Source organism: Oncorhynchus tshawytscha, linkage group LG01, assembly GCF_018296145.1.
Source record: "Oncorhynchus tshawytscha isolate Ot180627B linkage group LG01, Otsh_v2.0, whole genome shotgun sequence".
In the NCBI taxonomy this organism is placed as follows: domain Eukaryota; kingdom Metazoa; phylum Chordata; class Actinopteri; order Salmoniformes; family Salmonidae; genus Oncorhynchus; species Oncorhynchus tshawytscha.
The window spans coordinates 76,913,272-76,932,574 of NC_056429.1; the positions used below are offsets into that span (position 1 = coordinate 76,913,272).

At 43.0% G+C, this 19,303-nt stretch overlaps 1 protein-coding gene across 1 annotated transcript in view; it reads left to right on the forward strand.

Annotated features, from left to right (window-relative positions):
• The window catches only part of LOC112261014 (CUB and sushi domain-containing protein 1-like), a 208,810-nt gene that overhangs the window by 48,053 nt on the left and 141,454 nt on the right, over nucleotides 1-19,303 (forward strand). The window contains 4 exon segments of the mRNA XM_042328356.1: nucleotides 387-503; nucleotides 731-946; nucleotides 11,848-12,036; nucleotides 13,053-13,222. Of these exon segments, the coding sequence (XP_042184290.1) occupies nucleotides 387-503; nucleotides 731-946; nucleotides 11,848-12,036; nucleotides 13,053-13,222 (692 nt within the window).

The following is a 19,303-nucleotide window of genomic DNA, read 5'->3' on the forward strand; positions in this document are numbered from 1 at the left end:
ATAACATGGAGGAGTGACTAAAAGTTTGCTTAGAACATTTACAAAGTGCAAAAGAGATTATCTTACACCCAGGGATATTGTTTGCAGGCTCTGACCTAAATTCTTGTTTCAAACCCACCTGGACTCTGTTTTTAATTTAGCAATTTCTTTGAGCAATTTTCTGCGCTATTGGCATACTAATCAAAAATGTAATGATACGAGCTCATAATCGTTTGCATCTTTATTTATTTAAATGCTGTTATAATTTATTTTTCTAAAACCCCTGATTGTTATGCAAGAAATGGCATTAATTAATCATTGATAATGTTCAGTTCTCAATGTATTGGAGTCTAAAAAACAATGCCTCATACACTCATTTACAATGTGTTTCATTTTGTTTCCCTTAGCGTTGTGTGGTGGTTATATCTTTGGTAAAAAAGGAACCATTCTCTCCCCTGGATTTCCTGATTTCTACCCAAACTCTTTGAACTGCACATGGACGATAGAGGTGTCTCATGGCAAAGGTAAGACTCATGAATAGCTCTCTACAGTAAGAACCAACCAATAATTTGTTGCAGCATTAAGTAAGTAAAAGCGGCTGTGACTAAGCCTACATCACCCCATTTGAATGATGTATCTCTATATTCTCATCAACATTAAGCCCCAGCCCTCCCTTAGGGCTGGTGTGACGTAGAGACAGAGATTTTGATGTGTGACTTAGGGAGGACTAATCTTATCTGAATCTCTCCAGGAGTGCAGCTGCTGTTCCACACGTTCCACCTGGAGGACTCCCATGATTACCTCCTCATCACAGAGGACGGCAGCTTCACGGAACCCGTGGCCAGGCTCACTGGTTCCGTCCTGCCCCCCTCCATCAAGGCCGGCCTGTTTGGAAACTTTAGCGCACAGCTCCGCTTCGTCTCAGATTTCTCCATGTCCTATGAAGGTTTCAACATGTCCTTTTCAGGTGGGTTGTCATGCATTGTGTATAATGTATAATTTTAAGAGTCCGTTTCATGTGGATTCAAATATCTGATGTGACTGCAGTGATTAGAACATTGTTTTTGATTATAAATGCAATTGCAAATGGCATTGTGTTAGGATAGAGGACCCAGTGTGGAGCAGTAACAGTTAAATGCGGTATTTATTTATAGTACAGGTGATGGAGAAGACTGTATCCAGAGTTGTATCTACAAAAATGTACACATTTTAAACATGACCAAAATAATTAAAGGCCCAGTCAATCAAAATTCTGTTTTACCTATGTTTCATATGTGTACAACAGCTGATGAAACTAACACTGCAAAAGTATGGAAAAAAATATGATCACTGTTATTTCTGACAGTTGCTGGTTGAAAATGCAATTTATACAGGACATTCTAATGCGCAGGTTTTGCATGGGTGAAGTTTTGGCTTGCCTGGTGAATAGACCAATAACCCAAATATTTCCAAACCTCTGCCAATAACAGCTAGTTTTCAGGTTACATATTCCTCCCATTAGACTCCTCCGCTGTGGTGTGGACCCTAGCCCCCTGACACATAAACTACTGCAGCATAAATACTAGAGGCTGAGACAGGAGGGGTCAGGAGACACTGTGTCCCCATCCGATGATACCCCCAGACAGGGCCAAACAGGCAGGATTTAACCCCACCCACTTTGCCAAATCCAAGACCACCTTTACTCCACACACAGAGATGCGTACAAATCTCTCCCCAGCCCTCCATCTGGCAAATCTATCATGACACAAGGCGAGACCCAGATGCATACATAGAAGGCAGATGGTTGAAGTCTTACAATGTTTATTAATCCAAAAGGAGTAGGCAAGAGAATGGTCGTGAACAGGCAAAAGGTCAAAACCAGATCAGAGTCCAGGAGGTACAGAGTGGCAGACAGGCTCGTGGTCAAGGCAGGCAGAATGGTCAGGCAGGCGGGTACAGAGTCCAGAAACAGGCAAGGGTCAAAACCAGGAGGACTAGAAAAAGGAGAATAGCAAAAAGCAGGAGAACGGGAAATACGCTGGTTGACTTGGAAAAGCATACAAGACGAACTGGCACAGAGAGACAGGAAACACAGAGATAAATATACTGGGCAAAATCAGTGACACCTGGAGGGGGTGGAGACAATCACAAGGACAGGTGAAACAGATCAGGGCATGACATTAGGACGCCACCTGGTGTCCTACCTGGGTGCATACCTGGCTGACCGGGTTGTCGGCGGTGGAAATCGGCGATGAGGGCCAGGTCCAAGATGTCTTTAGCAGGAACCCAGCACCTCTATTCCGGGTCATAACCCTCCCAGTCAACCAGGTACTGGAAACCCCTACCCCATGGTCGAACCTTCTGGGGGAGTCTCACCATATACGCTGGCTGGCCATCGATTACCGGGGGGGTGGGATGGATCTGGAAACAGAAGACAAAGGACAGTGACACACGGGCTTAATTCTGGACACATGGAAAGTAGGGTGGGTACGGGGTAACACAAGACGGACAGCAGTGGCACTCAGGACTCTGGAGATGGGAAAAGGACCAATGAACTGGGGAGACAGTTTGCGGGACTCTACCCGCAGGGGCAGGTCCCGAGTGGAAAGCCATACCCTCTTCCCAATGCGGTAGCGGGGAGCTGGAGTCCGCCAATGGTCCGCTTTTCGACGATACCTGGAGTTGGCAGAGGCAGAAAAACATTTGGGCCGAGGGCACGCTGACCTCCTGCACGTGTTCCGGGAAGAGTTGAGGCTGATACCCCATGGAGCACTCGAAAGGGGAGAGTCCCATGGCAGAACAGGGAGGGGTGTTACGGGCATACTCCACTCAGACCAGTTGACAGCTCCAGGTAGTGGGGTTGTTTGAGACGAGGCATCTCAAGGTGGTTTTCAGATCTCGGTTGGCTCGTTCCAACTGACCATTGGTTTTTGGGATGGAATCCAAATGACAGGCTGGCCAACGACCCAATAAGGGTGCAGAATGCCTTCCAGAACTGAGACGTGAACTGAGGACCCCGATCGGAGACCGTGTCTACCGGGAGTCCATGGATCCGGAAGACATGCTGCACCATAAGCTGGGCTGTCTCCTTGGCAGAAGGTCATTTGGGGAGAGAGATGAAATGGGCGGCCTTGGAGAACCGATAAACTACCGTCAGAATGACAACGTTGCCTGCCATCAGATGGAGGGAGCCCAGTGATAAAGTCCAGAGATATATGAGACGAGGAAGGATGATGAAGGACCGGTAGTGGCTGAAGGAGACCAGAAGGAGCTTGCCGTGGAGTCTTGTTCTGAGAACACACTGTGCATGCGGCGACGAAGGCAGAGACGTCAGGAACCATTGTGGGCCACCAGAAACGTTATTAGAGGAATGTTAGTGTACGACGGGACCCTAGATCACAGGTCAGCCTGGTGGAATGAGCCCATTCCAGGACCCGGGACCGGACCGGGCTAGTGACAAACAGCCGGTTAGCTTGACCCCTTTCAGGTCCCGGTTGGGACCCCAATCTACTGTGGCATTAAGGCATGAGGTAGGGAGAATGATTTCGGAGGTCGAGGCTGTAATAGAGGAACTGTATAGGCGTGAGAGAGCGTCAGGCTTCATAATTTTTGACCCTAGTTGGTAAGAAATGGTGAAGTTGAATCTGGTAAATAGGGGCCCATCGGGCCTGCATGGAGTTGAGGCGCTTGGCTGTACGGAGATATTCCAAGTTTTTATGTCCGTTCCAGATCAAGAATGGCTGTTCTGCTCCTTCCGGCCAGTGCCTCCACTCTTCCAACGCCATCTTAACCGCCAGGAGTTCTCGATTGCCTACATCGTAATTCCTCCCTGCAGGATTGAGACGATGGGACAGGAAGGCACAGGGATGAAGCTTCTGGTCCTGGGCTGATCACTGGGACAGGATGGCCCCCACTCCAACATCCGAAGCATCAACTTCCACCACAAATTGACGTGAGGGGTCTGGATGGATGGGAGCTGTTGTGACCCGATTCTTCAGGTCCACAAAGGCTTTGTCGACAGCTGGAGACCATTTGAATGGTACCTTGGGAGAGGTGAGTGCCGAGAGGGGGGCCGCCAGGGTGGTGTAATACCGGATGAAACGGCAGTAGAAGTTAGCAAAACCAAGAAACCGTTGCAGCTGCACCCTGGACGTTGGTTGAGGCCAATCCACCACTGCTTTCACCTTTTCAGGATTTATCTGAATATCACAATACATATCCCAGAAAGGTGATAGTAGAGTGGTGGAACTCACACTTCTCAGCTTTCACAAACATTTTTTTCTCAAGGAGGAGCTGAAGAACCTGTCTGACATGAAGTACATGTTCTTGGGCAGATCAGGAAAGAAACAGGGTGTCGTCAGCGTAAACGAACACAAACCGGTTTAGCATGTCCCGGAGCACATCGTTGACCAAAGCCTGGAAAACAGCGGGGGCGTTGGTGAGTCCAGATGGCATGACCTGGTACTCATTATGTCCACTGGCGGTGTTGAAGGCTGTCTTCCACTCATCCCCCTCACGTATCCAAACCATGTGGTAGGCATTCCGAAGGTCCAACTTGGAAAACATGGAACTCTCTGGAGAGGTTCAAACGCCGAGGAGAGGAGAGGTAGGGGATAACAATTTTTTACCGTTAAGTCACCGGTAGTCAATGCACGGACACAGGGTCTTGTCCTTCTTTTTCACAAAGAAAAACCCTGCGCCGGCAGGAGATGCAGACGGACAAATGGCCCCAGTGGCCAGAGACTCCTCTATGTACTCCTCAATAGATTTGGTCTCTGGCCGGACAGAGAATACAACTGACCCAGAGGTGGTGTAGTGCCTGGGAGAAGATCAATGGCACAGTCATAAGGATGGTGCGGGGGAAAGGAAGTAGCACGTGCCTTACTGAACACTTCCAGGAGATCATGGTATTCAGTGGGAATAGCTGAGACATCCACAGTCTTGCTAACATCCTGAGGAAGGCGACTTGGGGAAGGCTGTGCTGCTTGAAGGCAGTGGAAATGGCAAAATGGGCTCCAACCCAGGATGGAGCTTGTGGTCCAGTCAATCACCTGATTGTGCTTTTGTAGCCAGGAACATCCCAAAATGACAGGAACATGGGGAGATGCAATGAGGAGGAACTGTATAGTCTCACTGTGGTTACCAGAAACCCGTAATTGAACGGGCACAGTACTATGAGTGACATCCCCTATAGAGCGGCCGTCCAGTGCCATAGCATCCATGGGAACAGAGAGAGGCTGAGTGGGAATACCAAGTTCTGAAGCAATAGTGGCATCTATAAAACGTTCATCAGCCCCAGAGTCAATGAGCACTCTGAGAAACTTAGATTGGTCTACCCACAGCACAAGCACAAAAAAGGGTGTGCGGGTGATGGGAATTAGGGAACTCCCAGTCTGACTCACCATAGTGCTGGTACCCATTAGAGACAAGGGTTTCCTAATAGGGCAGGTAGCTATTAAATGTCCTGCCCCTCCACAGTACAGACAATAGTTACTGTTCATGCTCCGTAAGCATTCCCCAACTGATAACCTAGCTCCTCCCAACTGCATAGGCTCAGGAGTATCCAACTCACCCATCGTAGATTCATGAGAGGGCTCGGATGGCTTCGAATCCTCTCGGGAAAAGCTGCCTCCAGCTGGTCCAAGTCTGCTGGGTCTGTCATGGCCAGTTCGTACTATCATGACACAAGGTGAGACCCAGATGCAGACACAGGAGGATGGTTGGAGTCTTACAATGTTTATTAATAGTCTGCCACACTACGGGAGTTCTGGCATAAGTCAAGCAGTTCACTGGCCACCTTTCTCCTAGATACCGGAGACTCAAATACCTTTCTCACTGTTGCCATAAATTCCTCCAGATGACCTCCAGATCATTGCTCCCAAACTGCCGTAGCCAAGGAGAGCGTCCTTCCCGACATAAGCGTAATGATATATGCTATCTTCGATCGGTCGAAGTTAACGAAGATGGCTCAAAAATAAGCGGGCACTGAGAAAGAAAACCCCGGCAGGCACCAGGATTCCCTGAATATCACTCCGGAGGTGGTAAGCGGGGTTCTTGGGGAGCCGGAATAGGCTATACAAACTCACCACAGAGAGGGAAAAAATTACTGGGTGGCAGGCAGCCTCTGAGCTAACTCCCTGATTTGCTTCATAATAGCCTTTAACCCATGGTCGTGGCGTTCCGTCAAGGAACTGAGCCCTTCCAAAAAGGGCCTGTAACAACTCCTCATGTCTCCTAATGGTGGCTTCCTGTAGGGAGACAGCTTGGCAGAGCTGGTCCAAGTCTGCTGGGTCTGTCATGGCCAGTTCGTACTATCATGACACAAGGTGAGACCCAGATGCAGACACAGGAGGATGGTTGGAGTCTTACAATGTTTATTAATCCAAAAGGAGTATGCAAGAGAATGGTTGTGGACAGGCTAAAAGGTCAAAACCAGATCAGAGTCCAGGAGGTACAGAGTGGCAGACAGGTTCGTGGTCAATTCAGGCAGGCGGGTTATTAGATTAATTTGTATGGTTTGAGATAATGGCTAAAGTGTTCCACACTGATATTGTATAATGGTGTGCAATGTTTGAGACTCATAAGAAGATAATATGAAGAAGTGTGTAGCTATGTTAGAATTATAGTCTTTAGTAGGGATGTAAGCAGAGTGAAGTTGTAAAACAGATAATAGAAAACCATCAGAGGTTTTCAAACCAAGAGGGCCCCAACGGGGGAGGGGAAGTGAAAGCCTTGAAGAATGAGACAAGATTGATGGTTCTTTGTCTACAATGTGGTTAGTGGAAAAGTACTTGTCATTTGAGAAGGGAGTGACCTAAAGATAGGAATGTGTGTGTATATTGTAAAAAGACTTCATTTTTGTCTTTAGAGCTCTCATGAATAAACTATACAAGCCTTTGCATTACGCTGAGTATTTGTTTAATTATTATTAAACCTAGGGTCTTACAAACCTCGGGAAATTGGACAAAGATTGAATGATTGTTTAATTATCGTTATTGAAATGGAAAATTATCGTGACACGGGTACAGAGTCCAGAAACAGGCAAGGGTCAAAACCAGGACGACTAGAAAAAGGAGAATAGCAAAAAGCAGGAGAACGGGAAAAATGCTGGTTGACTTGAAAAAACATACAAGACGAACTGGCACAGAGAAAAAATCAGTGACACCTTGAGTGGGTGGAGACAATCACAAGGACAGGTCAGGGCGTGACAAAATCTGACCATAATTCTATCTTCCAGATTCCTGCTTACAAGCAAAAACTAAAGCAGGAAGTACCAGTGACTCGCTCAATATGGAAGTGGTCAGATGATGCGGATGCTACAGAGACTGGAATATATTTCGGGATTCATCCAATGGCATTGAGGAATACATCACCTCATTCATTGGCTTCATCAAGTGCATCGATGACGTTGTCCCCACAGTGACTGTTCATACATGTCCCAACCAGAAGCCATGGATTACAGGCAACATCCGCATCGAGCTAAAGGCTAAAGCTGCCGCTTTCAAGGAGCGAGAGACTAACCTGGACGCTTATAAGAAATCCCTCTATGCCCTCACACGAACCATCAAACAAGAAAAGTGTAAATACATGCTCTGACACTCGTCGGATGTGGCAGGGTTTGAAAACTATTCCGGACTACAAAGGGAAACCTAGATGTGAGGTGCCCAGTAACGCAAGTCTACCAGACGAGCTAAATGCCTTTTATGCTCGCTTCGAGGCAAGCAACACCGAAGCATGCACGAGAGCACCAGCTGTTCTGGATGACTGTGTGATAACACTCTCGATAGCCGATGTAAACAAAACCTTCAAACAGGTCGATATTCACAAAGCCGCTGGTCCAGACAGATTACCAGGACGTGTACTCAAAGCATGCGAGGACCAACTGTCAAGTGTCTTTACTGACATTTTCAACCTCTCCCTGACCGAGTCTGTAATACCTACATGTTTCAAGCAGACCACTATAGTCCCTGTGCCCAAGGAAGCGACGGTAACCTGCCTAAATGATTACCTCCCCGTGGCACTCACATCAGTAGCCATGAAGTGCTTTGAAAGGGTGGTCATGGCTCACACCAACAGCATCATCCCGGACACCTTAGACCCACTCCAATTCGCGTACCGCCCCAACAGATCCACAGATGACGCAATCTCAATCGCACTTCACACTGCCCTTTTACACCTGGACAAAAGGAACACCTATGTGAGAATGCTATTCATTGACTACAGCTCAGCGTTCAACACCACAGTGGCTACAAAGCTCATCACTAAGCTCAGGACTCTGGACTAAACATCTCCCTCTGTAACTGGATCCTGGACTTCCTGATGGGTCGCCCCCAGGTGGTAAGAGTATGCAATAACATGTCTGCCACGCTGATCCTTAACACTGGGGCCCCTCAGGTTGTGTGCTTAGTTCCATCCTGTATTCCCTGTTCACCCACGACTGCGTGGCCAAACACAACTCCAACACGATCATTAAGTTTGCTGATGACACAACAGTGATAGGCCTGATCACCGACAACGATGAGACGGCATATAGGGAGGAGGTCAGAGAACTGGCAGTGTGGTTCCAGGACAACAACCTCTCCCTCAATGTGAGCAAGACAAAGGAGCTGATCATGAACTACAGGAAAAGGCTGGCCGAACAGGCCCCCGTTAACATGGACGGGGCTGTAGTGGAGCGGGTCGAGAGTTTCAAGTTCCTTGGTGTCCACATCCCGAACAAACTATCATTGTCCAAACATACCAAGACAGTCGTGAAGAAGGCACGACAAAACCTTTTCCCCCTCAGGAAACTGAAAAGATTTGGCTTGGGTCCCCAGATCCCCAAAAGGTCCTACAGCTGCACCATCGAGAGCATCCTGACCAGTTGCATCACCGCCTGGTATGGCAATCGCTCGGCATCTGACCGTAATGCACTGCAGAGGGTAGTCCGAACAGCCCAGTACATCAATGGGGCCAAGCTTCCTGCCATCCCGGACCTATATTCTTCACTATAGCACATCCAGGACCTATATACTAGGCAGTGTCAGAAAGCCCAGACAATTGTCAGAGACTCCAGTCACCCAAGTTATAGACTGTTCTCTGCTACCACACGGCAAGCGGTACCGGAGCGCCAAGTCTAGGCCAAAAGGCTCCTCAACAGCTTCTACCACCAAGTCATTAGACTGCTGAACAATTCATAAATTCACAATTCCCCCCCCTGCTGCTACTCACTGTTTGTTTGTTACCTATGCATAGTCACTTCGCCCCCACCTACATGTACAGATTGCCTCAATTAGACTTTACCCCTGCACACTGACTCGGTACCGGTGCCCCCTGTATATAGCCTTGTTTTTGTTATTCTTTTTGTGTTACTTTTTATTTTAGCCTTCTTGGAAAATATTTTCTTCTTCTTGAACTGGACACTTGGTTAAGGGCTTGTAAGTAAGCATTTCACAGTAACGTCTACACTTGTTGTATTCGGCGCATGTGGCAAATAAAGTTTGATTTGAAGGGACTTTTCTTTTTGTGCAGCAATCTGTCGTATTTTATAAAAACGTAATTCTCTGTGACCTCCGTCACATTGCACAACGTAATCCAGTTTTCCAATGGAGTATGAAGTTAGTGACTTCAAACATGCACTACCACGCGATACTTTTATAAATATCAATTGTTTAATGCTTACTGTGTACTTTGTAGCTAGTTAACATTATTAATAGAGAGGGTTTTTGGGAAAGCCTTTCCATCTGCCAGTGAACGGTTGTCACGTTCTGACCCTAGTTCTTGTGTTATTTGTTTGTTTTAGTTGATCAGGACGTGAGTTGGGTGGGCATTCTATGTTTGTGTTTCTAGGTTGATTTTCTGTGTTCGGCCTAGTATGGTTCTCAGTCAGAGGCAGGTGTCGTTAGTTGTCTCTGATTGAGAATCATACTTAGGTAGCCTGGGTTTCACTGTTGTTTTGTGGGTGATTGTTTCCGTGTCTGTGTTTGTTCGCCACACGGTACTGTTTCGGTTTTGTTCACGTTTATTGTTTTTGTATTCATTGAGTGTTCAGTTTATGTTTTTAAATAAACAACCATGGACACTTACCACGTCGCATCTTGGTCCGATCCTTGCTACACCTCCTCTAGAGAAGGAGGAGGAAAACCTTTACACCGGATGTGCCTATCATTAGCATCGCTATATTTTTCCTGTTCCTTAATTGTTTGAAACCTGGAAGTTTTACTTCATATTATGAGGCATGTCTCTTTTACCTTGCTTCAAAGTAGCCTATAGTCAAAAACCCACCATAGAAACGTGGAGGCAATTATTTTTTATAAAGGCAATATAAAGGCATCTCCTGTTCTATTGGCTTTCTTTCAACTGTATGTGATTGTATAGCAGCTAATGGTATTATCCTAATCATATAAACAACCCATGATAGTTGTTGCATCTTTATATCCCTCCTATTTCAAAGGGATATTTCCATCTATGTCCATGAAACTGCTTGCATGTGCTGTGCACATTTTAGAATGGTGTGTTTCCACAAATTGCATTTTTGAACATTCACGCGTAGGCCTACTGCCGTGTGTGTATATTGCTGCGCCTAAAATGTGAAGAAATAATTTAAAATAAGTGGGTATACCTGCGTACAGCCTCCACTACACCACTGCCTGCATGGTTCTGGTACCAGTTCCAACCGAATGTGAAATCTGAAACCAATTGAAGCTGGGATTTCCCTTCTACCATTTTATTCGCTCTTCAGGCTGTCCATCAACTCCTGGCTCTCTCCCTACTTCACAGCCATTGACAAAGCACATTCCTTCAATCAAATCAAAATGTATTTGTCACATTTGTCACAATACAGCAGGTGTACCTTACCGTGAAATGCTTACTTACAAGAAATAGAGTTAATAAAATATTTACTAAATAAACTAAAGTTAAATAATCAAATCAATCAAAAAGTAACACAAGAAATGTACATAACAATAACGAGGCTACGTACTGTACATCCTTACATCGTAGCACAGCAGTTGAGAGTGGTTTCATCACTATAGCACATTCAGATACTGATTTATATCCATGAATAGATTTTAAACAAGTAACTATTTATGTTAGTCATAGATGGGCAAGATTAATATGAGATGAAAGGCGAGTTCCTGATGAGTTCAGGAAGCCAAGCTAGAGCTCTGTGTGATGTTCACAACGGTTTTGATCAAGAGAGAACTTTAGAAATTATGCACATTTTCTCTAACACTAAACATACAAATATATACTTTACAGTTATAAGGAAGGTTAAATATTTTTTATGTTATTGTACTATATTTAGTCATTTTAATTTTTATGTAATTTCAAGCCTTATTCATACAGTTTTGTTGAATACCAAATACATCATATAGAATATTTCATATTTTCATATTTGTACTATGTGAGCTTGTGTCTTTAAATGTGACTACACCTCAGCAATTTATAACTATTTTTACCAAAAAGGTGAGATTTTAACCTTAGAGTATGCAACATTATTAGTTATTGCTTATGGTCTTCTCATGATGAAGTAAATAATTACTTTTGGGGATTATGAAGATTACATTTTAGATGACTGCAAATTTAATTCTACATTTTAAAAATGAAATGATTCTACAATCAAATGATGGCAAATCTGCATTTTAGTGGATTGTACTAAACCTATAGTATTTTAGTTTTATAGGATATGCAAAATAACTGTAATTTTGCTAAAACATCAGTCTGTTATGGTAAATGTATATTTCAGATAACATTATTTACATGTCTAAAGATATTTTAATAAGAATTAAGTTGATATTTTGCGATGATTGTTGCTTTTTCCAATAGTTTCTGGGGCCAAAATGTCCACGTATGTAAAATACTGTGTGTTGGTATTTTGAGGGTTAATAAACATGTTGGTGTATACCACAGAGTACAGCCTAGAGCCTTGTGAAGATCCAGGAGTGCCAGCCTACAGCCGGCGAGTTGGTTTCCAGTTTGGCGTGGGGGACTCACTCATTTTTTCCTGCTTCCCGGGTTATCGATTGGAGGGGGACCACAAGATCACCTGCCTGGGGGGAGGCCGGAGGGTCTGGAGTGGAGCCCTGCCAAGGTGTGTGGGTAGGTGGACACATGCTTTCATTTTGTTTGGACAAACTGGGAATACTTGTACTTTGAAAAAACTTGTACTGTACTTTACCCATGACAGGAGAATGAGCTATACTGAACATACAGTGTAATGCAAGTGAATGAGCTAGTTTCTAATGGATTGATTGATTTACCTCAATTGCAGAAAAAATCTCAAGAATATAACTCGTTCCTATTATCAATTATGTACTATTTTATGGGCAGAGCATGAAACCAGGGCAGAGTTTGGACACAGTTAAACACATATATTTATTGTGCTAACAGATGATCTGGCTGTCTTTTGTCATCCCCTACAAAACCTTGTGCTTTCCCATAAAGTTCAGTAGAGAAAATTAGGCAATCACCCCACGATAACTTAACTCGGGGTCAAGCTCACACAGCTCAAGTTCTACAGGCAACATCTGCTTCTATACCCGAGGAACAACATCAGAATATTAACTACAAGGACATCCAATTCCAGCACAGCCCTGAGCCTTTGTGACCAACACACACTTAATGCAGAGAGCCGTTCATTAATTCATATTCCTCTCAAGTTTCTGTTGTGGCGATTCATCAATATGCCAATGGGTAATATTCCAACAGGGGCAACACCTGATTGGCCCATCAGTGGGTAACAGAGCAGCAGCTGCTGAAGTATTCTGGGTTCAACCTGCTGAATATTTGTGGTGAACTCTTCACTCTGGGTTAAACTGCTCCTTTAATGCCCCTCTTCAGTTTCATGACCGCCAGATATACTGTATATTTTCTCATAGGTCTTCTCGCTCTCTCTCTCTCTCTCTCTCGTTCTGTGGAATGAGCAGCTTCTAGTGTGTAGGGAGATTTGACAGTTCTCTAAAGTTAATCAAGATATTCTTCTTGCTTCAAACCCAGATTGCCATGAAATGTCTTAATATCAAATTATCTCCATTCCTCTGTCTCTCTTTGGCTCATTCTCTCTCTCCTGCTCTGTCTCTCTCTTTCCTGCTCTTTCTCGCTCTGTCTCTGCCTAGCTGAATGTGGAGCCACTACCGTTGGGAGTGAGGGGGTTCTGCTATCACCCAATTACCCATCCAATTATGACAATAACCATGAGTGCATTTACCGCATTGAGACGGAGACAGGGAAGGGCATCCGTGTCACAGCCACTCACTTCCAGCTCCATGAGGGGGATTACCTGAAGGTGAGTCTCACACACACACTGCACATCACTCATACACTACACTGGATATTTACTCGGTTGATGTTACACATAAATACTGCCCCACGCATAATCCTCTTACTGCAAGGTGTGTAAATGGTTAATAAGGGGCTCAATGTGGGACTTTTTCACTGCACCATCATCTCTTTGAATGCAGTTGGAATATGACCGAAAGTGACTTGTAGGAGACCAGAGCTAGTGACTCAGTAAGATCATGAACTATTAATGCCTTCATTAAAATTACATGGTACCAGAGCTTGAGGCATAGAGAGCACCATGAGGGAAATACGTTTTTAACAATCCCTGAAGACCACTAATTATACAGATATGTTATTGAAAACAAGAGAGGATAAGTGTTCTCTTTGAGTGTAACATCATATGAGAAATCTGAAATGCCTGTGCATATGGCTTGTACAATGAAATGTTTTTGTTAATCTTTCATCCTACATTCTGTGCATCTAATAGCCAATAATTGAGGAAGTGGAAGGGGATTCAGGAAGGATTGTTTATCCTAATGGCAAAGTTCTTGGTTGAAAGAATACATTTAAAGTTTTATTGGATATCTTATATCGACTATTTCCCATTATAGTGCTATCTAATGTACAGAAGTGGCACAGCTTATTGCTGTAAAAAGTAAAGATTATGGGCCTCCCGAGTGGCACAATGGCATTGCAGTGCTAGCTGTGCCACTAGAGAGTCTGGGTTCAAGTCCAGGCTCTGTCGCAGCTGGCTGCGACTGGGAGACCAATGGGGCAGTGCACAATTAGCCCAGCGTCATCCGGGTTAGGGGAGGGTTTGGCCGGCATGGATATCCTTGTCCCATCACGCACTAGCAACTCCCGTGGCAGGCTGGGCGCAGTGCACGCTGACACAGTCACCAGGTGTACGGTGTTTCCTTTGACATATTGGTGTGGCTTCCAGGATAAGTGGGCATTGTGTCCAGAAGCAATGTGGCTTGTTTGGGTTGTGTTACGGTGGATGCACGGCTCTCGACCTTTGCCTCTCCCAACTCCGTACGGGAGTTGCAGTGATGAGACAAGACTGTATCTACCAATTGGATACCATGAAATTGGGGAGAAAAAGGGTTCAAGGATTCTCCCACCTCCTGCATTGTTTGCCATTGGTTTTCTTGTATTATAATGATTTTGCCGAGACTGAAGGAAGGATTCCCAATAATGTTGCATTCATCTAATGTTTTAGTTCTTACATTTTGTTCTTCCAAATGAATTGTCTTTTATGTTGTAAATTGATTGGTCTTGAAACTTTCTTCTGCATTGGAAATGCTTAGTCAATCACAGGAAAGATATTTTCTCCTCATTTTGGTCTTGAATTATGTAACCCAGCCTACTACTCTGCTCAGGGTTGAAACAATGTTAACTGCGTTAGAAAATTGGAAAACTGACATTGATTTATGATGACCTCTGCTATTTTTTTTATTAAACAGCACACTTTTCTGTGTAGTCTCAATATATACAGTATGTTATTTGAAAATGGCACCCTTCTGGTTTCCCCGCATGAACATGATTTTCCCTTTGTCTTGATCACTATCCTTTGGAAGGCCCACACTTTAAATATTTTTCCTTTGCGTATGCGTTCATAGTATGTATGTAGAATATGTATCTTTATTGTTTTCTTGATTGATTGAATGCTAACTGCTCACTCAAAGTACTCGCACTGCCACTCTACGAATAATGTAATTCTACTGCAAGAGCCTGCATACTGTACAGTCAAGGTGTGAATTACAGGGGAGCCAGGTGGGCTTAGCTCCCCTGAATGAGACATTTGCTGCCCTAAATGCAACAAAAAGTTTGGGAGGGGTCTCTAAATAATGCTAATTGAACCATTCTCCTATTTCTTTAATTAAAATGTAGTCTTAAATATGTTTTACAGTGGTAAATATGAAGATAAAAGCTTCTAAATTAAACAAACACCCCCACCTCTTTGTCATGGTTTAAACCATGTATTTCTATGTGGTGGTGCTGTCCATTTAGTAGTGTTGAATTTCAGCCTCAGCGGAGCTCCTTTACACGTAGATTTTCCTTTGTACTTCCTCATTTTCGCCATTTGTTTGCCATGCGTCCTTGATAAAAAATAGCCTTTATTCCAATGTATTAGATTTATCAGTTGATTTGTCATTGTTTGCTTTTGTCAGTCAGCTGTTTAGAGCGCTTTGTTTTTCAGATGCGCACAGGTACTGGTGTTCTCCGTGGCTAGAAGTAATGGAGCATTTAATTAGCTTTGTCATTTTCTATCAATATTTATTTTCTTCCCTGGATCAGCTGATGATGGTCGACAATATCACTAGACAACTAGCCTAAAGCTAGACACCAATGCGCATCCAATCCATCCAACAAGCAGGCTGGCTATACGATAATGACAGTAGGCCTATAATGTGACTTATAAGTCTACTGTCGTTAACGTTCGGTTAGAAGCATTCAATTTTGCAATGGCGTAGGCCTACATTGTTTGGGATTTGTGTGCCCATGGGAGCTGTTTTCATGGCGAAACATTTCATGGCGAAATGTTATGTAGGCATAGTTACAGGGCATTCTCCAAGATCCATGATTCATACAAGGTTTAAGTTACATTTTCTAATTCATTTGTTAAATGCTTAATAATGACAAATAACACTGTAATTAATGCCATTAATGTAAGAAAATACATTTAGCGATTTACAGTATCAAAACATGTTTGTATTATACTCATGTATTATATTGAATGTAGGCTACCTCTTCTGGGTGTATTCATGTGTGTTAAATTGTCTCAGCTAAGAGAGGGTAGGCAACCGACAGTGGTGTAGGCCTAGTGGAGGGTTAACACCATTTACTCAGATTTTCAGAAAAATGCATTGAAAGTATAGGGAGTGTTACTTTTTTTTTTAGAAAGAGACAGGATTTCAGAATTTACTTACCTTATTTTTACCATTACATCACTGGCTACTGGTAGGCCTATTTGACGTTCATGGTAATAAACATTGTAGCCTTGTCTAGTAAATTGAACTTGTATGTTAGGTTGACCGTCCCATTTTTCCAGGGGACAGTTTCAGATCCATTTCAGGTGTCCCAACTTTTTAGGCTACAATTTGGCAGCAAGACACATCAATGAATGTAAGCCTAAGCAATGGCAATCACTGAATGTCAATAGGCACACTGTTTGGTGTTTTGTAACAAATGTCTATTTCCATTCATCAAATTGCATGAGTATACAATACATGCAGTTTGGAATGATTGAGTGGGTGAACATGCACAGGTAGCCTAATTTCTTAAGTGATTTGTTTGAAAATCAGATGAAAATATCATGACTGGTTGTGTTCATGCCAGATTAAAAGGTAAATCATTTACTTTTAAAAGAAAATTGAGACCCCCCTGAATCACATGGTGTAATTCGCACTCTGTGTACTGTATGATATTAAATAGCGCGTTACTCTGTACCCCAGTTGGTAGATTATGGATCTTGCGATGCTTTGATTGTGGGTTCAATTCCCAGGACCACCCATATGTAAAACATTTAAATATGAATGACTGTCAGTGGCATTTGATTAAAGTGTCTGATAAATATTAACTTTACCAGTCAGAGTTTTTATTTACTTTTACTATTTTCTACATTGTAGAATAGAAGTGAAGACATAAAACTATGAAATAACACACATGGTATCATGTAGTAACCAAAAAAGTGTTAAACAAATCCAAATATATTTTAGATTCTTCAAAGTAGGCACACTTTACCTTGATGACAGCTTTGCACACTCTTGGCATTCTCTCAACCACCTTCATGAGGAATGCTTTTCCAACAGTCTTGAAGGAGTTCTCACATATGCTGAGCACTTGGCTGCTTTTCCTTCACTCTGCGGTCCAACTCACTCTCCTTCTTGGTCAAATAGCCCTTATACAGCCTGTAGGTGTGTTTTGTGTCATTGTCCTGTTGAAAAACAAATGATAGTCCCACTAAACGCAAACCAGATGGGATGGCGTATCACTGCAGAATGCTGTGGTAGCCATGCTGGTTAAGTGTGCCTTGAATTCTACATAAATCACAGACAGTGTCACCATCAAAGCACCCCCACAACATCACACCTCTTCCTCCATGCTTCACGGTGGGAACCACACATGCGGAGACCATCCGTTCACCTACTCTAGACTCATCAGACCAAAGGACATATTTCCACCAGTCTAATGTCCATTGCTCGATTTTCTTGTCTCAAGCAAGTCTCTTCTTCTTATTGGTGTCCTTTAGTGTTTGGTGTCTTGGCAGCAATTCGACCATGAAGGCCTGATTCACGCAGTCTCCTCTGAACAGTTGATGTTGAGATGTGTCTGTTACGTGAACTCTGTGAAACATTTATTTGGGCTGCAATCTGAGGCTGGTAACTCTAATGAACTTGTCCTCTGCAGCAGAGAGAACTCTGGGTCTTGCTTTCTTGTGGCGGTCCTCATGAGAGCCTAGTGTTTGATGGTTTTTGTAACTGCACTTGAAGACATTTTCAAGTTCTTGAAAGTTTCCGTACTGACTGACCTTCATTTCTTAAAGTAATGATGGACTGTAATTTATCTTTGCTGATTTGACCTGTTCTTGCCATAATATGGACTTGGTCTTTTACCAAATAGGGCTATCTTTTGTATACCACCCCTACCTTGTCACAACACAACTAATTGGCTCAAACGCATTAACAGGGAAAGAAATTCCACAAATTAACATTTAACAAGGCACACCTGTTAATTGAAATACATTCCAGGTGACTATCGCATGAAGCTGGTTGAGAGAATGCCAAGACTAAGCAAAGCTGTCATCAAGAAAAAGGGTGGCTACTTTGAAGAATCTCAAATAATAAATATATTTTTGTTTGTTTAACACTTTTTTGGTTAATAAATGATTCCATATGTGTTATTTCATAGTTTGATGTCTTCACTATTATTCTACAATGTGGTAAATAGTAAATATAAAGATAAACCCTTGAATGAGTATGTGTGTCCGAACCTTTGACTGGTACTGTATGTTATTATGGTAACGATTTACTTTGACTACACAGCCATAGTGCATTTATTACACATCTATTAGCATTTCATGAACTTGTTATAACAGGTCCCACCTGCATTATTAAAGGTTAATGAGATATATCCATGACATATCTAAAGTACATCCATGTACTTTACATTCTGCAAGATTTAGATCTCATATTTAGGTATCTTAATAGATGTATCATTACAATGGCAGAGTAGTGTCATAATTATGGCTGTTCACAAAAGTGTGCTTCTTTCATAACAGTGGTAGGGAATATGCTAAAAGGCCAAACGACGTTTAGAAAGATATGCTGATATATAGCCTCTACTTGCCCCATTTCCCCCACCAGCCAGTGTAGGCCTGTGAGTTATGTTCTTCTTCTTCTCTCTGAGGTCAATGGTGCTTGAAGATCTCCACAGGGTTGAATCCTCTGGGTAAATCTTACATATCAAATCATGTAGTTGAGGTTATATCATAACGCTTTCATAATTAATTAACTGCCCTCTTCCACAACACAGTTAGGCCTAAGATGGTCATACTGGGCTATAACGCACACATGAAGGTTATATGTATGAATTATATGCAGTCAAAGTAAAGTCAAATCTATTTTCCCATTCATAAAGCATTTATAGCTAAGCACTTCATGGTAATTAACTTAGCAGTTGGTCATCTTATCTATAACGCCATAATAAAAGATCTATGTATGAAGTCTATGCAGTCAACATACTGTCATTTCTGTTTTCCCATTCATAAAGCATTTATAAAGCATTTATACAAATGTCTCATTTATCAAAAAGAATACGGACACAACGCAAATGTTAAAGGAAATATTAACATTTTATTTACATTTTCCAGACGTAGGACAGAAAACAATTGCTGAGGACATCGCCGACGAATCATGCTGTTGGCATTTTTCAGTTAGAATTTTCTTGAGTAGATTTAACAAAGATTCAAATTAAATTATCTTAGCTATAACTGCTTTATGTATGGGAAAATAGATTTGACTTTACTTTGACTGCATTGAATTCATTAATAGACCCTTCATGTGTGAGTTATAGACCAGTG